The following is a 20,370-nucleotide window of genomic DNA, read 5'->3' on the forward strand; positions in this document are numbered from 1 at the left end:
AGAGGAAAATCAAGTAATTTATAATGTTGTTTATAACAAAAATCTGAATTATAGGTCTTAAACATATAAATGTTGTTAATTTCTCATTAAAATGGCATATAAATTTGTTAATTTCTCATTAAAATGGCATATAAATTTGTTAAAATCATAAAATGTTTGCATTAAACCAATCTGAATGTAATCGGTGCCTATTCAGAATGAATACACAGCGAGTAATGAGTGGGGTGGTTGGCAAGCATCAGCGAACAGGGGGACATTTTCCTATTAAGTTAATTAATACATATTGAAAGAACTCAGTATCTTTTTAGTAAGCCTATGTTTCGATATGTCGAAATGTCTTTGCTGATTTTCGGTACTTTCGAATACAGCAGAATTAAGATAATTTACAGAACTTTAGATTCAGTGCTCTCGAAATTTTGCCGTCCCAAGTGATTGCTTAGTTCGCTTATACTGTCAGGCCGGCCCCAACTATAGTTATATATAACCTTTAGCTTGACTAGCATTTGATAATGCCCTTATTGTTTTTCCTTTCAATCTGGGTGGTACAACGTTACCCACCCTGAATGATGTAGTGTGCGTGCGTGTGTGTGCGTGTGTGTGTGTGCGCACGCACGTGAACAAGTTCATTCTTGCCTCTGAAACACAAGGCTGAAAACTTGAAAACCTTGGAATGGTTATCAGCCCTAGTTGGAAAGTGTGTGTGTGGGGGGGGATTCATGCAAAAAATACATGAATTATTCCCCCCTTTCCTTCTGAGTGTTCAAAGCATCTAACTAATCAACAAATGGAGTTCAAAAGATCTAATTAGTATTAGTAGTAATAATTCATATTACCAATTTGTATTATTATTGGAAATGGTAATTCATTAGTATTAGTGACACAAGAAAGTAAGTATATACAGCATCAGTCAAAAAATAAAAATATATTCCCATTCACAGTCCATCTCCTCAAACAGTTTTTCTAGTTCTTCCTTCAATTTATTCAAACTACCTATTTCTAAAATTACCCACTTCCACACCTGTACTGCTTAGAAAACTGAAGTTTTCAGAAAGAGTAAAGGTGCCATCAGCATTTCAGTAAACTAAATGCTGATGGCACCTTTACTCTTTCTCCCATCATATTTATGTTCCATTATCATACACATAATGGGACATAAATTTCAAGGGCAGGTGCAGAATACAGATGAAAATCTGCTTCACCAAGAGAATGATAACTGGAATTAACTTCCATCTAGCGTTGCAAAAGTGAGTAATTTGAATAAATTTAATAGTTTGCATAAATTATTATTTTGTTGAAAATAATAATAAAAACTTTATCATATTCAGTTCCATATGAAGGTGAAACAGAGTTATTTTTTTATTTGGCTGATGTTTTATCATAAACTTTGCTTCTCTACATCATTTTACCAATGCAAGTAATAAAACATTATGTAATATTTCAAAAACACAAAAAAAACATGCTTTTGCTATTTTCTTACCTTACTTTCCCAGTCATATTTATAAGAAGGATCAAAGTATTCAAAAGCACCAGCACCCTCTTGAGCAAGTCTTTTCAATAAATGCTTGTTTGCTGTAGTTCTGAAATTTTTAAATTAAGAAAAACATACATGTATATATCATATGTACGTGTGTTTACACAAAGTATAAAAGGAATACATAGTGACATTTTAAATTTTTTTATATTTCAGCTTTCATAATATCATACACAATATATTGGTGATCTGGTGCAAATATTGTAGCATGTAACTAGCAGGGTAGTGCATGGTAGTGGAATTGTAGAGTTTTAATTGTGATAAATACATACTATCAGTTCTAATCATGTAGTTTGGCATTTTTTGTTTTTAGCTAAGAAATTTCACTTTTAGTAAGGCTATAAACAATTTAAAACTCTATGAACATAATGGTATAGCGTAACATATGATGTAAACTTGACAGCATAATACATACTATTGCATTTAGGTATATATTAGCTTATTGTAATACAGGTAACCCTCGTATAACACGGTAGTTTGGTTCCTACAAAATCTCATGTAGTAGTAGTAGTGGCATGTGATGCAAGAAAGCAACTGTATGAGCTTATGCAGCATCAGCCAAAAAAAAAATAAATAAATAAAAAAATCACACCATTCCCTCCAAATGCCTGTCCAGTTCCTCCTTAAATTTATTTAACCTGTCAACTTCCACAACGACAGATGGAAGTTTGTTCGAGCAATTAACCACCCGCTGGCTAAAGGCAAATTTCCGCACATCTATTCTACATCTGTCTTTTCTTAATTTGAATTTATGCCCCCTTAGGTTCGTAATCTGAACAAGTGGAAGGATCCCATCAGAATTCAGTGTGCTCAACCCATTCAAGGCCTTATACACCTCAATCAGATCACTGCGCAGGTGCCTAGTCTCCAGCCACTGCAATTTGCAGGACTTAACCCTCTCTTCATTCCCCTCACCAATCTTGTTGCCCTTCTCTGTACACACTCAAGTAAATCTACATCCTTCCTAAAATGAGGCCTCCAGACCTGTACGCAGTACTCAAGCCGTGGCCTGACCATTGCCTTATACAGAGGGACAATCACCTCCTTCTCCCTGCTAGCAAAATTCCTATATATCATTGACAAAACCCCATGACATGCCCTGGCAGCCTGTCTGCATTGCTCAGAAAACTTCATATCTGACTGCACAATTACTCCCAGGTCTTTTTCATTTTCTACCACCTTAAGTGTAGTACCACACAGTTGGTACGTTTCTCTGGGGTTACTTCTACCCATATGCAGTACTTTGCATTTGTCAAGGTTAAACTTCAGTTGCTACTTCTTAGCCCATCTGCCCAAATTATCTAGATCCTGTTGCAGTAGCACACTGCCATTACTGTCATTAACAACCCTGCCAACCTTTATATCATCTGCAAACTTCGACATTAAGCCTGATATACCTACATCAATATCATTGATAAATATACAAAACAACAGTGGACCTAACACCGACCCCTGTGGGACTCCACTAATAACATTAGTCCACGAAGATCAGCACCCATTGATTACCACCCTCTGTCTTCTCCCACTTAACCATCCTTTTATCCATTGTAGCAACTTACCCTTAATACCATTCTGCTCCAATTTGTACAATAGTCTTCCATGCGCAACAGTGTCAAAAGCTTTCCTGAAACCAAATATATGATATCAAAATTATTTTTTGCATTCAGTTCCTTTGTAACCACATCATAATATCCTATCAAATTTGTCAGACAAGACTTTCCCCTAACAAACCCATGCTGTGTCTGAATTATTGCTGCAGTCTTGTCTAGATGATCCTGCAATGCATCTTTAACCAGTGACTCCATTATTTTATCCGGAACAGAAGTTAAACTAACTGGTCTGTAATTACTCGTGTCACCCTTTGATCCCCCTTTGTGAATTGGAGATACATTTGCACATCTCCAGTCCGTGGGGACCTCCCGTGAATCCAAGGATGCTCTCATAATTATGGCTAAGGGTTTGCTTAGTTGCTTTGCCGCCTCCTTTAATATAACTGGATAGATCCCATCCACCCCAGGTGCTTTTCTTATGTTGTAACGTGAAACCGTGTTATGTGAGACTAAGAACCAGTACAACAAGGGGAGTTACGTTCCAAAAGCTAACAAAAATACGCTTTTTTTTCTTATATATAACTATCAGAAACTTAATTTTTATAGTAGTAATAACTTAATATTTTAACTTTATTTTTATAATAGTAATAACTTAAATAGTAATAAATGAACAAACATCTTACTTTACAAACTGTGATACTTATATGTGAGATAATGTAGATTCATTTAATTTTCTTCCTCTTCATCACTGATAAGCACAATCTCTTCTGCAGCAACTAAATTTCATGTATCTTCTGCTCTCTTTAAAAGTCACGAATTGCACCCTTCGAAGTCACAGTTATTTTTTATGGTCTCAAATAAGCACAATGATACGTAAAAATCTGAAGAATATTTTCCAGTAAGCAAAATAAAAATAAATTTACACTTACGTACATAGCTTAATTAATATGTACTGTAATATGTACATACTAACTGATTGATATTTCTGTTCACTGACTTTTTTTTCTTTTTGTTGTAAAATTTAAAACAGTGAAAATGATAAGCAATTAATAACAAAGAACACGGCACACACGCAAGTTGCAACAAACATGATACGGAGTAATGAGTTTCTGAAAATTTATTTATATTTTTTATATGGTTGAATATTTCATGGAAGGGGAAACACATTTCACCTTAATAATGTGAAAACCCACAATTCCAGCTATCGGTACTATAGCAAATGCAAGAAGATTGAGTTTGCTCCCTGTTTATAATTGATTATACTAACAGAAAAGACCAATAAACTGGAAACTGCAAATTGTTTTTATTGTTTTATGGTCGTGACTTCCAAAAATGTGCTTTAGAGAAATATCAAGAAGGCAATAACAACTAATGAGTCAACAGAAGGGATTCACAAAAAGGAATGGAAACGTTCAAAATTACATTAACATAATAGCAGGGTTTTCCCAGCACAAAAGCTCAAAAATACTGTGTTATGCGAGATTTCCCGCAATTCTCAAACCATGTTAGAACGAAACCTCGTTGTAGGAGTACTGTTTTGTGCGAAGATTGCTGCAATTTATCAATCATGTTAGAGTGAAATCATGTTGTAGAAATACCATGTTATACGGGGGCTGCCTGTATTATCAAATTAAACTAAATTTAAAAGGAAATCATGCCCCAGACTACAGCAACAAAGCAAAGGACTCAAAGTGCTGTAGCTTGGGACAGAACTGAAAAGGGGTGCTTCTCTACAAATTACACCCTACTGAAATGTGCTACATGTGCAATGTTTTTAAATTTTACTATAATAGGAATATCTAAAAAAAATTGCACATGCTGTATTGTGTCCAGTAACGGGACACAATACAGCTAAGAGCAAAGTCTTTCTGTCTGTTTGGTGCAGAGTGTGTGAAGAAATTAGGCACTAGCTCAGCATTTTGATGGGCATTGATGAGAGCTTGAAGAGTAAGGTAGATGCCCTCAAAAGAATTAAACTGGGGAGTATCAAGTTCTCAGCTGCCCAACTCAATGCCAGAGCTCATACTTATGCATCAGGCAACACAGTGGTAATCCCTAAAGGCAGCATGAACTCATCCCATAGGTGGTAGTTATTGTCAATTGTCAACGAAACAGAAAATATATTGTGTAATAGCACCAGGGCATGACTACCAGGGGCAAAAGTAGATGATGTAAAGCAGATATCATCTTTTAAGGGCACAAAAGATAATACTGTTGTATACATTGGCACTAATGGTATTAAAAGTATGAGATATGAGAACTTAACAAGTACAAGTTAAAAAGTGACAAGTTACGAAACTCGAGAATTTTTCTCAAATTAAAATTCCAAGTGTTTACAATTCTGCCCAGACATAATAAGAAGTACATGTTAGGAGCTTAGTCAATCAATATGGCCCAGGAGAGTTTGTGCAAGGCCCGTGAGATAGAATTTTTCGCAGCATGGTCTGTGCTTGTTAACAGGAGAGACTGTTTTTACAGGGAAGTGGTATACTTAAATAGAATGGGTGCAAGAATATTAGCTGATGCTATCAAATCAGTGATAGGCAGGTCAGAAAGATGCTAGATTGAAGGGATACACAGACCAATAGATTAACTAGAGCCGCAGGCAGAGGTGAAAGTAATTCTTGCACTGCTTCTATTGGAACATGGAGCAGCTTTAAAAGCAAGGTGTTGGGAATTTCTAGCCTTACTATGGGTATTAATGGATGGTAAATATATGGGCTGTATTAGGGAAACCAAGAGTATGAACCCGTGCATGTATACAGGGTGTCTCAAAAATATTGGTACAAACGTTTAGGGGAGGTAGGTAACATCTAAAGGAATGTGAATTGCATAGGAACCCATAACCGTAAACGTCACGGGAAAGTAGTAGCAGAGGCACAAGAAGCAGAAATGACACAAGACAGTAATTAGTGGCAAACATTTATTTGACATAATATTAACAATGGAGTACGAGATGGATGCATTTCATTATGTTACAACAGATGCTTGAAGGTTCCACCATGAGACGCGATGCATGCATGACACCGACGCAGCATGGATTGACGGACACGGTCGAACACACCTGGAGTTTCTTTGACAGTAGCAGCAACGCAGACAAGTCTCGCCACGAGATCCATTTCCGTCTCCACAGGCAATTCATACACAATATATTTAAGGGCCCCCCCACAGAAAGAAATCAAGGCTCGATAAATCAGGTGAGCGTAGGGGCCAGGCAACGGGTCCACCACGGCCAATCCATCAATGCCCAAAACGCCTGTTCAAATGGTCACGAACACACCTTCCATAATGGGCAGGTGCCCCGTCTTGTTGAAACCAAATGTTGCGTCTCACTTTGCTCATTCAAGCAGTAGTCGCCGCATGAAGAGCGTGCATCGATATACAAACTGTGAGCTGGCAGACATGCACCTAGTGTATGGATTAGCAGAGGATTAGCTAATCCATAGAGGATTATGGATCAGCACAACATCGCTTCGCACAACATTGCAAAGCGAAGTTGTGCCACATGAGGGCGCACACCATGTGGGTTGTCGTGAGCTCACACATGAGCATTGTGCTAATTGAATAAGCCTTCCCGAGTGAAATAAGCCTCATCCGTGACCAAAACAAAGGCTGGAAAATTCAAGTCTTGAACACTTTCTTGGAGAAACCACCGCGCAAAAGCCACACATGCAGGATGATCTTGGGGGAGCAGTAACTGAACCTTTGGAGATGAAAGAGGTGTAAAACGAGACACTCTTAAGCCAGAGGCAACGGCACGTGTGCTGGTAGTAGGATTATTCTTGACGGCATTCAACACACTTTCTTCCATGGCGGGAGTTCACGTTGAACGTGGTCTGCCCGCTCTACTCCTGTTACCTCTAAATGACTCATAATCGCACAAATTTTGATGCACATGCGCAAACAAATGGTGGTCCGGTACATGTCTGTCTGGGAAGCGTTGTTGTTGGGTTTTATTGGCGCATTAGCAACTAAGGCTATAATGCGCCAAGCTGGGAAGTGTTCTCCATAAATTTGTTGAGCGGCTCGTCCATTGCCCTCTGCTAATCCATACACTAGGTGCATGTCTGCCAGCTCACAGTTCGTATATCGATGCATGCTCTTCATGCGGCGACTACTGCTTGAATGAGTAAACCAGAAATTTTCCCTCTCGCGAACTGATGAACAGAGCCGTGTACCGACTTACGGTGATGTTTCCGGTTATGGGTTCCTATGCGATTCACATTCCTTTAGATGTTACCTACTTCCCCTAAACGTTTGTACCAATATTTTTGAGACACCCTGTATTTACATGCACACTATAATAAATTTGATGAATTCGATTAAGTCTTCAAATGTACATTGTGGGGATACTGGAAATATTACTCAACCATAAGTGATCCTGAATTTAATATGAGGAATTCAATGTATACAAGAAGGATGGACAAGACAGGAGTGAGGGAAGGGTGATGCCCTTAGTTAAGAAGCATATTAAATCTAAGGCAGTGCATCCAGTTAAAATGGGTGGCCAGTGCCATGTTGAGTCAGTTTTATGTGACATAAGCACTGGGAAAAATGAGAGTATGCTATAGGCCTAATGACCGTGATGAGTATATCAAACAGCTATACAGTGAAATGGCATGGGCCAGTAAATCAGAATATGTTATAATGGGGGATTTTAACTTTCCAGATATTGACTGCAATTTCTGAGTTGGTCACATGATCACTAGCAAGACTTTTGTGGATTTATTGGCTTATTGTTTTCTACAGAAGTATGTTAGAGAGAAACAAGACTAAGCAATACTCTCACTCTGATTATCAGCAATGATTCTTCATCCATTAAGAATCTGCAGGCAAAAGACCCACTGAGTGGCAGTGATTAGAATGTACTAATGTGCAATTTTTTGATGATGTAATTCCTGTAAAAGGCAAAGGCTTTTGCTTTCTTAAGGGTAACTACAGTGGTCTCAGACTGGAACCAACTGATCATGTCACCAACAAAATATTCTAAATGGAAAAAATTCAGGGAAATAATCACAGAGGCTACTAGGTATTTCATACCAACTAGGATATACTGTTCTTAGATCTAAACAGATGTCAGATGAACTGAACAGACTTGTGGAAGAGAAAAAATACACACACAAATCATCAGGTGATAGAGAAACCTAGGGTAGATATAAACTAGTCTGTAATCAAGTCACTAAGGAAGTTAGACAAGCTAAGGCAGATTATGAGAAACCTCTTGCAAAGTATGCATAGATCAGCAGCAAAGACTTCTATGCTTATATTAACAGTGGAAGGAAGGAGTTGAATCACATTGGGCTACTTGATGTCAATGGTTTAACTGTTGATGACCCTGCTCAGGTAGCTGACAAGCTGAATAGGTATTTTGCATCTACATTCAAGCATGCAAAGTTCTTTAGGGAGGAGATTGCCAGAAATTCATCAGAATCTAACAGTTAGCTAAATGATTTTGTGATAACTGAGAGGAAAGTGTAACAGAAATTATTCAAGCTTAACATAAAAAAGCACCTGGGTGGATGGGATCTATCCACTTATATTAAGAGAGGCAGTAAAGGAGATAAGCAAACTCTTAGCCACAATTAAGAGAGCATCTATTGATTCAGAAATGGTCCCTATGGACAGGGGACGTGCAAATGTATCCCTAAATCACAAAGGCACATCAAATGGTGATGTGGGTAATTACAGACCTCTCAGCTTAACTTCTGTTCCAGGGAAAATAATAGAGTCACTGTAAACTAGTCTGCAATCAAGTCACAAAGGACAGATTATGGACACCTCTTGCAAAGTATGCAGAGATCAGCAACAAAGATTTCTATGCTTATAGTAACAGGTAGAAGGAAGGAGTTGCAGAATGTACTGATGTGAAATTTTAACTTTTATCACATTGGACCACTTAATGTCAATGGTTTAAATGTTGATGACCCTGCTCATGTTGCCGATAAACTGAATAGGTATTTTGCATCTACATTTAAAAGAGGAATTCTTTAGGGAAGGGGATGCTAGAAGTTTATCAAAATCTAAAGGGGAGATATATGATTTTGTGATAACTGAAAGGTAAATGAAAGAGAAATTCTTGAAGCTAAACATAAAAAAGGCACCTGGGGTGCATGAGATCTATCCAATTATATTAAGGGAGGCAGTAAAGGTGATAAGTAAACCCCTAACCATAATTATGAAAGCATCCTTGGATTTGGGGAAGGTCCGTATGGACTGGACGTGTACAAATGTATCTCCAATTCACAAAGGAGGATTAAAAGGTGATTTAAGCAATTACAGACCTCTTAGCTTAACTTCGGTTGCAGGGAAAATAATGGAGTCACTGGTTAAAGAAGTAATGTTGTTGTTGTTATTTGGTTTTTAGGAGCATTAGCAAACTAAGGCCATATTGCTCCAGAGATATGTGGTGGTCATGGGCTCGAACTGCGGTCTAATCAAGAAGCGTGTGCTATGTACTGCTGCTCCTGCCCACCTAGCTACGGAGGCACCAAGAAGTAATGCAGGAGCATCTAGACATGAATGCAATTATACCGCAGCCAGAGCATGGATTTGTTAAGGGCCATCTTGTCTGACTAATCTGATTGGATATTATGATGCAGTAACAAAGGAATTAGATGCAAAAAATAATTTTGATATCATACACTTGAATTTCACAAAGGCTTCTGATATTGTTGCATGTAAAAGATTGCTGTACAAACTGGAGCAATGTGGCATTAAGGGCAAGTTACTACTATGGATAAAGGGATTGTTGAGTAGGAGAAGACACAAATTGGTTATGAATGAACACTACTCTTCATGGACTAACATTATTAGTGGAGTCAGGTTTCAGTGCTGGACCCATTATTGTTTTCTGTATTTATTAATAATATTGCTGAAGGTATATCAGGCTTAATGTTTATGTTTTTGGATGATACAATGGTTGACAGAGTGGTTAATGGCAGTAATCAAGGTAAGCTAATGCAACAAGATCTAAAAAAATTAGGCTGATGGGCTGGGAAATAGCAATTGCAGTTTAGCATTGACAAATTCAAGGTATTGATATGGGTATATCTGTAATACAAAATTATCACTTCAACTGTGTGCGTGTGGTACTACATTCAGCGTAACAGAAAATGAAAGAGACCCAGAAGTAATTCTGCAGTCAGATATGAAGTTCTCTGAGCAGTGTAGACAGGCTGTCAGGATAGTCCATGGGGTTTGTCAATGACATACAGGAGCTTTGCTGAGGTGATTATCCCTTTGTACAAGTCCATGGTTGAGTATGTATACAGATCTGGAGGTCGCATTTTAGGAAGACTGTAGGTTTGATGGAATGGGTGCAGAGAAGGACAACAAGAATGGTGAAGGGAACAAAAGAGCAGCCTTACCAAGGAAGTCTTCAGTTTTGTAAATTGCCTGCAAGTAAACCTGATTGAAATATTTAAGGCCTTAAATGGATTGAGTTTTCTTAATGTTGATGGCATTGTTACTCTTCCTGAGACTACCCTCATGAGGAGGCATAAATTCAAAATGGAGGAAGAATGGTTGCAGGACAGATATGTGGATGTTTGCCTTCAGCCAGCAGGTGACTGATTGTTGTAACAACCTTTGTTGAAGGAAGTGGATAGTTTGAATAAAATCAAGAAAGAACTATACAAACCTAGGAGGAAATGGACAGGTGAGATGTGTACAGGCAGTTCCCACTTTATGAGTTCCTAGGGTTACAAGTTTTTTTTGTTTTTTTCCCCCAAATATCAAGTATTAACAGAATCAAAAATATGAACATTAATTGTAATAAATAAATGCTCAACATTCATAAATATGGTATTTCAAACCACATGCATAGCTATACAATACATTACTACTGTGCGTGCATTTATTTGTTCAGCCACAGATAAGGAGGGAGGTCTAACTCTTAAAACAATTTTGGAAAGAATTCCATATTTTGATGCAATCAAAATAAAACGAACCTGGAACAAAATTAGAGAGAAGAACATGGAGGGTGTTTAAATTTTCCTCGGGATTTGTCTTTGATATTTTCAGGCAAACACCTCAAAAGGACTGCATAATATGCTCCTGTTACTGTCTGGCCTTTCTGAAGGTAATCCTACTGGTAATACTACATCACTAGTCCAAAAAACAATGTTATCACCTTATTGATAATTTTGAGGGATTTCAAGAACCAGCAGAGTTCATACAACATGAAACAGAGGCAGTCGTTAATAATGCTAACCAACTGCAGCTTAAGATTTCTACAACTGATGTTGCTGATCTGCTTCGAACACACAATGGAAAGCTCACAAATGAAGATCTCCTTGAAATGATGAAATGTAAATAAGCTGAGGAAGATTTACCAGCTGAAATTCCTGTTCAATTCCTTTACTCTCAAGGGGCTTGACGAAGCTTTTCAAAACAGAAAAAGCAATTGAGATTTGTGAGTCACAAGATTCAAATTTCGAGAGCACTAGAAAAGTTGCTACAGATTTAATAAAATGTTTATGCATGCTATCATGAAATTTATAAAGAAAAGAGAAGACTGTCTTGGAAAAAAATGACCCTTGAAGCATTTCCGAAGAAGAAGACTCCTCCTTGTGCTTCCAACAAAACAATGAGTGCTAAGTCAACAATGAGTGAAGAACCATCAACGAACATGCATTTAGTCGATGATGATGATGATGAAGAATAAACATTCTTTAACATTTGTATGACAAAAATAAATCTTTATTATTATAATTTGCTTGATTTCAAATGCTGTTTTCATTTATTTGTATAAATAAATCATAGTATAGGCACCTGCAAGTAAACCTGATTAAAGTATTTAAGGACTTGAATCAATTGAGTTTTCTTAATGTTGATGGCATTGTTCCTTTGGCATAAACTATTGTTTTGTTGACCTTTATTTAACATGACTATGGTCAAATTTCACTGTTGAGAAAGTAACAGCTGTTTTTAACATTATGTCTATGAGAAATAAATTTCCACTTTATGAGTTTTTGCTTTAGGAGCGCGAGCTAATTAACTTGTAAAGTCAGGAACTACCTGTAGTTTTTTTTTTTTTTTTTTGCTGAGGCTTTACAAGCTTGCTTTATTGCATCATATGCTAATACTAATAAAAGACTGCTGTACAAATTGAGCATGTTGCTTTGCTGCTCTAGTCTGGGGCATGATTTTCATTTAAATACAATTTAATTAGTTAGCAATGATAGTTAATACTGTTAATAAATTTAATTGATTAATTGACTATACTGTATTATACTATACTTGATTATACAATACTATACTAAGCTAATGCAGTGATATATATATTACACTATCTAGTTTTACATTATACCTTACGCTATCAAGTTCAAGATATGTGCTATTAAGTTATGTATACTGTAGCAATCACAATGTTAAATTAGTTATATCCTTAGCTAAATACAAAGGATATATGCCCAAAAAAAAAGTGATTAAAACTTTCAAATTACTTATTTATTACAATTAAAACCCTACTATTCTTATGTGCTACTGGTTATGTGCTATACGATATTTGCGCCAAAACTCCAATACAATATCAGTATGAGTAGCAAGTCGTAACTTACAAAATCAGTAGTTAAATTAAAAAAATAAGCTAACAAATGCTATTAAGCCTATTTAATCTATTTGTAAAACACAAATTAATATGTCAATTAATCAAAAATAGGATAAAATTTCTAAGAAAACTTATCTGTTTGCAGGAGCTCAAGAAGTCTACGTCCTCACACCTATAGTCTTGTTCCCAGAGACGAAATAAATATAAATTATATATTTACAGATGACCCCCACTTAACGCTGATAATTCATTCCGGAAAAACAGAGCGCTAAGTGACTCCACGCTAATTGAGCGCCACATTCCCATAAGGCAACATATTTGTGAGTTGCGGTCAGTGCCATAGGATATTTCCTGATCATTAATAAACGGTGGTGAAAAGATGCACAAATGTCGGTCAAAATATTTAATATTCAAATATTTGTACATATAAAATATTCTGCATTACATACGTATATAATCATATGGTAACTACTTACGTATCAAAATGAAACTTAAAATTCCAATTAAAATCATGAATTTAATTGATCTAAATTGATTTTAATTGATTTAATTTAATAGATGAATTTAATCATGAAAAATGTGTCAATTTTGGGTTGTACTTTAGCCCTCTTCCTAGTAAACTAAAAGGGGTTTTAATTTTAAATCCCCCGCAGAGTTACCACCCAATAATAAAGTCAACCGATCCTTCGCCACTTTGAAACCTGGCATGTTTTTTTCTTCTTTCAATATGAAACTTCTTTTAGGCATTCATTTCCAAAAAAGTTCTGCTTCATCTATGTTAAAAACTTGTTGAGAAGTATAACACATAATACCCCTCTTCAATAGTTTTAACAATTTATTTTTTGAAAGTTTCGGCTCCTTGATCTGCACTTGTGGTTTCTCCCTGGATTTTAAATTTATTCAAATAGCCCTTACTAGTTTTAAATGGGTTTTTTTTAGATGAGTTTTCTTCAGATCATCATATAGGATAATCTCTCTCTCTCTCTCTCTCTTTTTTTTTTTTTATCATATTTAACTTAACTGAATTCTGCATTGGATATTATCTTCAATAAAATTAGTTAAAAGTCTCTCCATTTCAGTCCTAATAGCCGGCCTAGCCCTAGTTGCTTGCAGTGGAACAGCTGTCTTTCCTGCTGCTAAAATTAATTCTTTATTTTTTATAATTGTCCTTACAGTTAAACTTGCCAGTCCTAAATTATGGCACACATCCACTTGCCGTTGACCGGAATTGATGCGCTTCAAAACACCTAATTTAATTTTCAAATTCAGTCTTTTTTTTTACATTTATAGTACAGCGTCCAGACGTTGTTGCTTTTTCATTCTTAACCGCCATTATTAACTCTTCGAAAATGTAACTGAACTGCATTGGTTGCATTAATTATGATACAATGTTCGAGTAAACTGTCCATTACGCATGATGTCTAATACTGTACTGAGTGATGACTGGACTTCGGATAAATGCATATAACGCAAATATTACAAGCAATATATTTGATCATTTTTTAAAATGTTGATCTCGGAACTATGTAACAATATTACATAGTTGCATACAGATAATTGCATATTATCTGTATGCAATTAAATTAGCGTGCGAGAAAATTTCACTGAGCATGGGAAACGTTTTAATGCTGTTTTGCTGTTCATTTTCAAGCCATCAACTCCATCAAATGAAACGATTTCATTAAATATGCCAAAATTTATATAGATTTCATTAAATTCCATATAAATATTTAATTCAAATATAAATATAAAATTAAAGGTCACCTCCATGATAATGCATTCATATCTTCTCAAGAATTTTCATCATTTTCATTTCCATATTCTGTCACTTATATCATACCAAACTGACTGAACAATATCTTGAAAGTTCTCAGTTTTTCTATATACTCTTCCTTCTTCTTCTATTGATATGATTCCATCTAAAGAGTAATCCTTCCTCTCCTCCTGTCATCTGTATTTCCTGTATACACTGTACAGGAAAGACAGATGACAGATTTCCACTATTTACCATATTCAAATTATGTATCCAATTATATCAGAATACATTCCTGTTATGTATGCAGTTTTTTAATTTAATCAGTAATTCAAATTCAACTATACTCCTAGTATTACCATATACATATGTATACTAATACTAAGGGTATAAGTATACAAACATGTAAAAGTGTTTTTACCCTAGACCTATCCAAATGGGAATTACCTCAGTTTGGATAGCGTTTCTACAGGAATTTTTCCATAAAAATAAATGTACATACCTATCAGAACTTGCATATAAATATAGGATGACTACAAGCAATCATGTGATGGCAGGTTTGAGTTTTTGCTTCATTGAACTTCCTGTTTGTAAAAAAAATGTTTTATACAGTTTGCACTCGTGTTAAATTACTGTTTTCATAACATTAAGTTTTCTTAAACTCCCTTTGCCAATGAAAAAAAAAAAAAAAATCACATATGCAGCTAACCTGTTGATTATGTAATTATGTTGATTATGTAATTATGTTGATTATGTAATTATATGATTTATGTAATTATGTTGATTATGTAATTATTTGATTTACTATGAGTATTATCTATAAACAATTACGTTTATCAGAACTTATGTATTTGGTAAATCTGTATTGGTTAAACTTAGCAGAAATGCATATTTGAATTTATTTGGGAAATGATTAAACAAATGAAAAAAATTTAAACTATACAAAATATAATTATACAAATAAAATGGGTATGCCAAAAATATGTATAAAATATCAAAGCATATAATAATAAAATGATAATAATAATTAAAAACAACCTATCCATGAAGCTTCTGGTAGTGTACCACTGTGATCATAATCACTAGGTGGTAGGGTTCACAGTGTACTGATGTGGGATTTACTTAAAGATGTAACTACCATCAGGGGTGAAAGGAAGAGTTTTTGCTTTCGTAAAGGTGACTATGGTGGTCTCAAACAGTTTTTAAATTGTATACAGTGGGATAAAATGATGGGAAGAATTCAAGAAGTAATTGTAGACGCTATAGGCTTTTCATACTGATTAAGAAATACTGTTAAAGATTTAGGCCTAAATGGATTTAAGATGAACTAACGAGACTCGTGCGAAAGAAGAAAAATGCATGGGATGCATATAAATTATCAGGTGACACAGAAGCCTATGATAGATATAATAGGCTAGATATAATATGCTAGTCTGTAATCAAGTCACAAAGAAGTTAGGCAAGTGAAGGCAGATTACAAGAAACCTTTGGCAAAGGATGCTAAGGAAAACAGCAAGGACTTCTTTAGTTATATAAGCTCTAGAAGGAAGGGGATGAATCAGATCGGTCCACTTGATATCGATGGTTCGACTGTTGATGATCCTGCTTGGATAGTTGACAATCTGAATGAGTATTTTGCATCTACATTCACACATGAGGAGTTATGTAATGAGGGGAATGTCAGAAATTTATCAAACTGTAACAGGGTGCTTAATGATTATTTAATAACTAAGAGCCAAGTAGAGGAGAAATTGTTGAAGTTAAACATAAGAAAGGTACCCAGGGTGGATGGGATCTATCCAGTTATATGAAAGGAAGTGGCAAAGGAAGTAAGCAAATCCTTAGCCATAATTATGAGAGCATCCTTGAACTCAGGGGAAGTCCCAACAGACTGGAGATATGCACATGTATCCCCCAATTCACAAAAGGAGATCTAAGGGTGACACGAGTATTTACAGACCAGTTAGTTTAACTTCTGTTATGGGGAAAATAATGGAGTCACTGGTTAAAGATGCATTGCAGGATCATCTAGACAAGACTGCAGTAATAATTCAGACACTGCATGGATTTGTTAAGGGAAAGTCTTGTCTGACAAATCTGATTGGATACTATGATGTGGCTACGAAGGAACTGGATGCAAAAAATAATTTGCATATTTCAGGAAAGCTTTTGACACTGTTGTGCATGGAAGACTATTGTACAAATTGGAGCAGTATGGTATTAATGAATAAAAGGGTAGTTGAGTGGGAGAAGACAGAGAGTGATAATCAATGGACGCTGCCCTTTGTGGACTAATGTTGTTATTAGTGGAGTCCCCCAGGGTTCGGTGTTGGGCCCACTGTTGTTTTGTATATTTATCAATGATATTGATGAAGGTATATGAGGCTTAATGTCGAAGTTTGCAGATGAAGGTTGGCAGGGTTGTTAATGACAATAATGGCAGTGTGCTACTACACAAGATCTAGAAAAGTTGGGCAGATGGGCTGAGAAGTGGCAACTGAAGTTTAACCTTGACAAATGCAAAGTACTGCATATGGGTAGAAGTAACCCCAGAGAAATGTACCAACTGTGTGGTACAATTGTGGTACACTTAGGGTTGTAGAAAATGGAAAACACCTGACAGTAATTGTGCAGTCAGATATGAAATTTTCTGAGCAGTGCTGACAGGCTGCATGACAATACCCCATGACCAGAGCAGGTCATGGGGTATTGTCAATGATATACAGGAATTTTGCTAGTAGGGAAAAAGAGCTGATATCCCTTTGTATAAGGCAATGGTTAGGCCATGCCTTGTGTGCTGTGTACAGGTCTGGAAGCCTCATTTTAGGAAGGATGTAGAGTTGCTTGAGCGAGTACAGAGAAGGACAACAAGATTGGTGAGGGGAAAGAAGGGGTGGTCTTACCAAGAAAGGCTTAAGATTTGCAAATTATAGGGTCTGAAGACTAGGCACCTGCAAGGTGATCTGATTGAGGTGTATAAAGCCTTGAATGGGTTGAGAAGGCTGATTTCTGATGGGATTCTTCCACTTGCTCAGATTACGAATCTGAGGGTGCATAAATGGAAGAAAGACATATATAGAATAGATGTGCAGAAATTTGCCTTTAGCCAACGGGTAGTTGATTGCTAAAACAAACTTCCATTTGTCGTTGTGGAAGTTGTTAGCTTAAATAAATTCAAGGAGTAACTGGACAGACATTTAGAGCGAATGAATGTGTGAAATGTTTTTTTTTTTTTTTGGTTGGTGCTACATAAACTTGATGTCTTGCATCATATGCCTCTACTACTACTTCAACCAGATTTAAATGTTGCAATGGAAATATAACTCTGAGAACAAAGATACAAAAAAAATGTAGGAATGCTATCCAAAAATGTACAATATTGTTATGATGAATGATCTGCCATAATGACAAAATTAAAAAACAAACAATGGTTTTTCCTAAATTTTTAATCAGTCCTGAAACTCTTGGTTTGCTTCCCAATCTCATAAGGTGAAATGTTCCTAATTTTTACCATTTTCCAATTTGAAAATAGAATCCAAGTTATTATATCTCTTACCTTTAAAATTTACAATCTTCATAATAAATGATTATCATTTAATAAAAAATAATTATATCACTTACCCTATACCTAAAGTGAATATTCTCACTTTATTGTGATACAAATTTACAGATTGGATAGTTGAGCCTTCGTTGTTTATATGCCCATCGCTAACCAACAATACATTGGTAACATTTCTCCCAGCTAAAAGGTGGCAGCATCTTAAGGGACGATAAAGTTCAGTATTACCCAGGTCAGGTGTAAGATTCTTGAGAAACTTTTCAGCATCCACAAGGGTATCAGGGCTACACAGCTTACTGATGATGTACAATTCCTCAGAGACTGAAACAAAAATATTCAATTCTATAATGAAATATTTTCTAATAAAATTTCTGATATCTATAAAATATTGTAATAAAGCTACTATTCCAAGGAAGACAAATTTAAAATATTATCTTTTTTATAATGAAATTATATTTTATTATTGGAGGTTTGTTGCAGCGATTTCCACACATTTAAAAAACAAAATTTAAATGTTGCAAAAATTTCAACATATTTAAATGCACATTGTTAACATAGAACCTTATCCACTGAACTTGATCATCTGACATCAAAATAAGAAATGATTAGCATGTATTGCTAAGCAGTTAATCCATAATTGCTCTGAGTGAATCAATTAGACCCAAGAAAGGAATTCAGCAATTTCATGGCATTCATTTGCCTGTTCATACAGCTGATCACGCCATTAAAAATTCTATAAATCTCTGTTAGTAATGCTGAAAACAGGAAAAAGGTTAATTAAGTATGAAATGCTGCTAAGCCTTTTTAATTTATTCCTGGCATAAAAAAGTGATTGCTTCAGAAACAGTTATCTCATTTGGTAGATTTTTGAAACATCTATGGCTCACTGCACTAATCATAGGCAGAGATGGGGGAAACCCCTGGTGCCGTTTGACACTAAATACACTCTGCACTAATCATAGCAAATCTGCTACTGCTAGAGTGAGGTAGCAATAGTTTGTTTTCTCAGATAGGGTGCCTGTATACTCTCAGGTATCTAGATCAGAAGAGAAAATAACTAAATAACTACAGTATAACAGTTCCTTTGCATACAAATACAAATAAAAGTTCACGCTCCTTATAAGAAATTGTTGTTAATTATTCTATGTTAATTATTACACTTTCTTTCTTCACTGTACATTGCATCTACCAAGAAAATTCCATGGAAATTTAACTCTTGACAGTCTCATCATAAACTACAATAACGGATGTCAAACGAAAAACACCACACTGCCCACTGGATAAAAATAAATTGAGATTATTCACACAGATTTATTTTACAAAATGACATTGCTACTGTACCTTTCTGAGATGTGTATTTGATCTTGTAACAAAATTTTGAGAAAAATATTTTATTGGCAGCTGTGTTATAAATTGAAAAGTAGTCTAACCTGAAACCTTCACCTCCAACATTACTTTGCACACAAAAGAAAAAAGTGTGCACTGCTCATAATGGATTTTTGTTTGAAAATTGTACTGCTACAAAAATTTTAATTGATATGTATTTGACATAATCACAAAATATTGTGGAAAATTCTCTATTAGTTATCATGCAGTCATGAAAAAAGCAATATGAAATGCTACTATATATAACTCTTAGGAAGTCTCCATTTTTTTTGTTCTGAGATGCAAAAAAACATATATTCAATTAAAAAATGTATTTACTATTTTTTTTTTTTTTTTTTGCTGTGACAACTATAGTGTGTGTAGAATCACTGGTGGATAAATTGTTTATTAAGGAAAAAAAAAAGGCAAAGGAAGCCCACACGAGAAGCACAGCAATTTTCGAAAAACTTTACTGGTGAAACTACGTTACGAACATTTTTATGACACCAGAACTTCCAATATGACTCTGTTCGTGATTCAATTAGTGATTATAAAGAAAAAAGGTCAGGTTACCCCCCTCTACTTCGGGAGGGTTTCAAGCTCCCATGGGATTCAACTTCTACTCCAGACCGATAACACCCACCGTCTGTTTACCGAGCGAGCAACAATACAAATGCCGTTACGGCAAAGTACTTTTACTGGTAAATTTCATCGAACTTTTGTGTGCTTCTCGTGCAGGCTTTCTTTACCTTAGCCAGGTCTTCTAAACAAGCTTCCATCTTATGGTTCGATAACTGTTTTTTGTAATTGGTTATCCAGTTTTCTCTCTGATCACTCACTGAGGGTGATGGTAGATAGCTCTCTGTCTTCTAACTTCTCCACTAATGCTGGTGTTCCCCAAGGTTCAGTTCTTTCCCCCACTCTTTTCCCCTTGTATATTAATGAGCTTCTTCCACAGACCAGAAACCTTATCCATAGTTTTGCCGATGATAGCACATTGCATTCCACTTTCCATTTTGAGAAACCTTGTCCTGCTCAATCAGCTTCAACTTCTCGAATATT

General features: G+C 35.7%; 1 protein-coding gene across 1 annotated transcript in view; it reads right to left on the reverse strand.

Moving 5' to 3' along the window:
• The window catches only part of LOC150091361 (protein mono-ADP-ribosyltransferase PARP4-like), a 577,845-nt gene that overhangs the window by 356,775 nt on the left and 200,700 nt on the right, over positions 1-20,370 (reverse strand). Inside the window, exons 13-14 of the mRNA XM_090390099.1 lie at positions 18,006-18,264; positions 1,478-1,577 (exon numbers count right to left, since the gene is read on the reverse strand). Coding sequence (XP_090246225.1) covers positions 1,478-1,577; positions 18,006-18,264 — 359 coding nt within the window. The remainder of the gene's footprint in view (positions 1-1,477; positions 1,578-18,005; positions 18,265-20,370) is intronic.

The sequence above is a fragment of the Mastigoproctus giganteus genome, chromosome 1, assembly GCF_048544385.1.
Source record: "Mastigoproctus giganteus isolate SK-2022 chromosome 1, ASM4854438v1, whole genome shotgun sequence".
NCBI classification, from domain to species: domain Eukaryota; kingdom Metazoa; phylum Arthropoda; class Arachnida; order Uropygi; family Thelyphonidae; genus Mastigoproctus; species Mastigoproctus giganteus.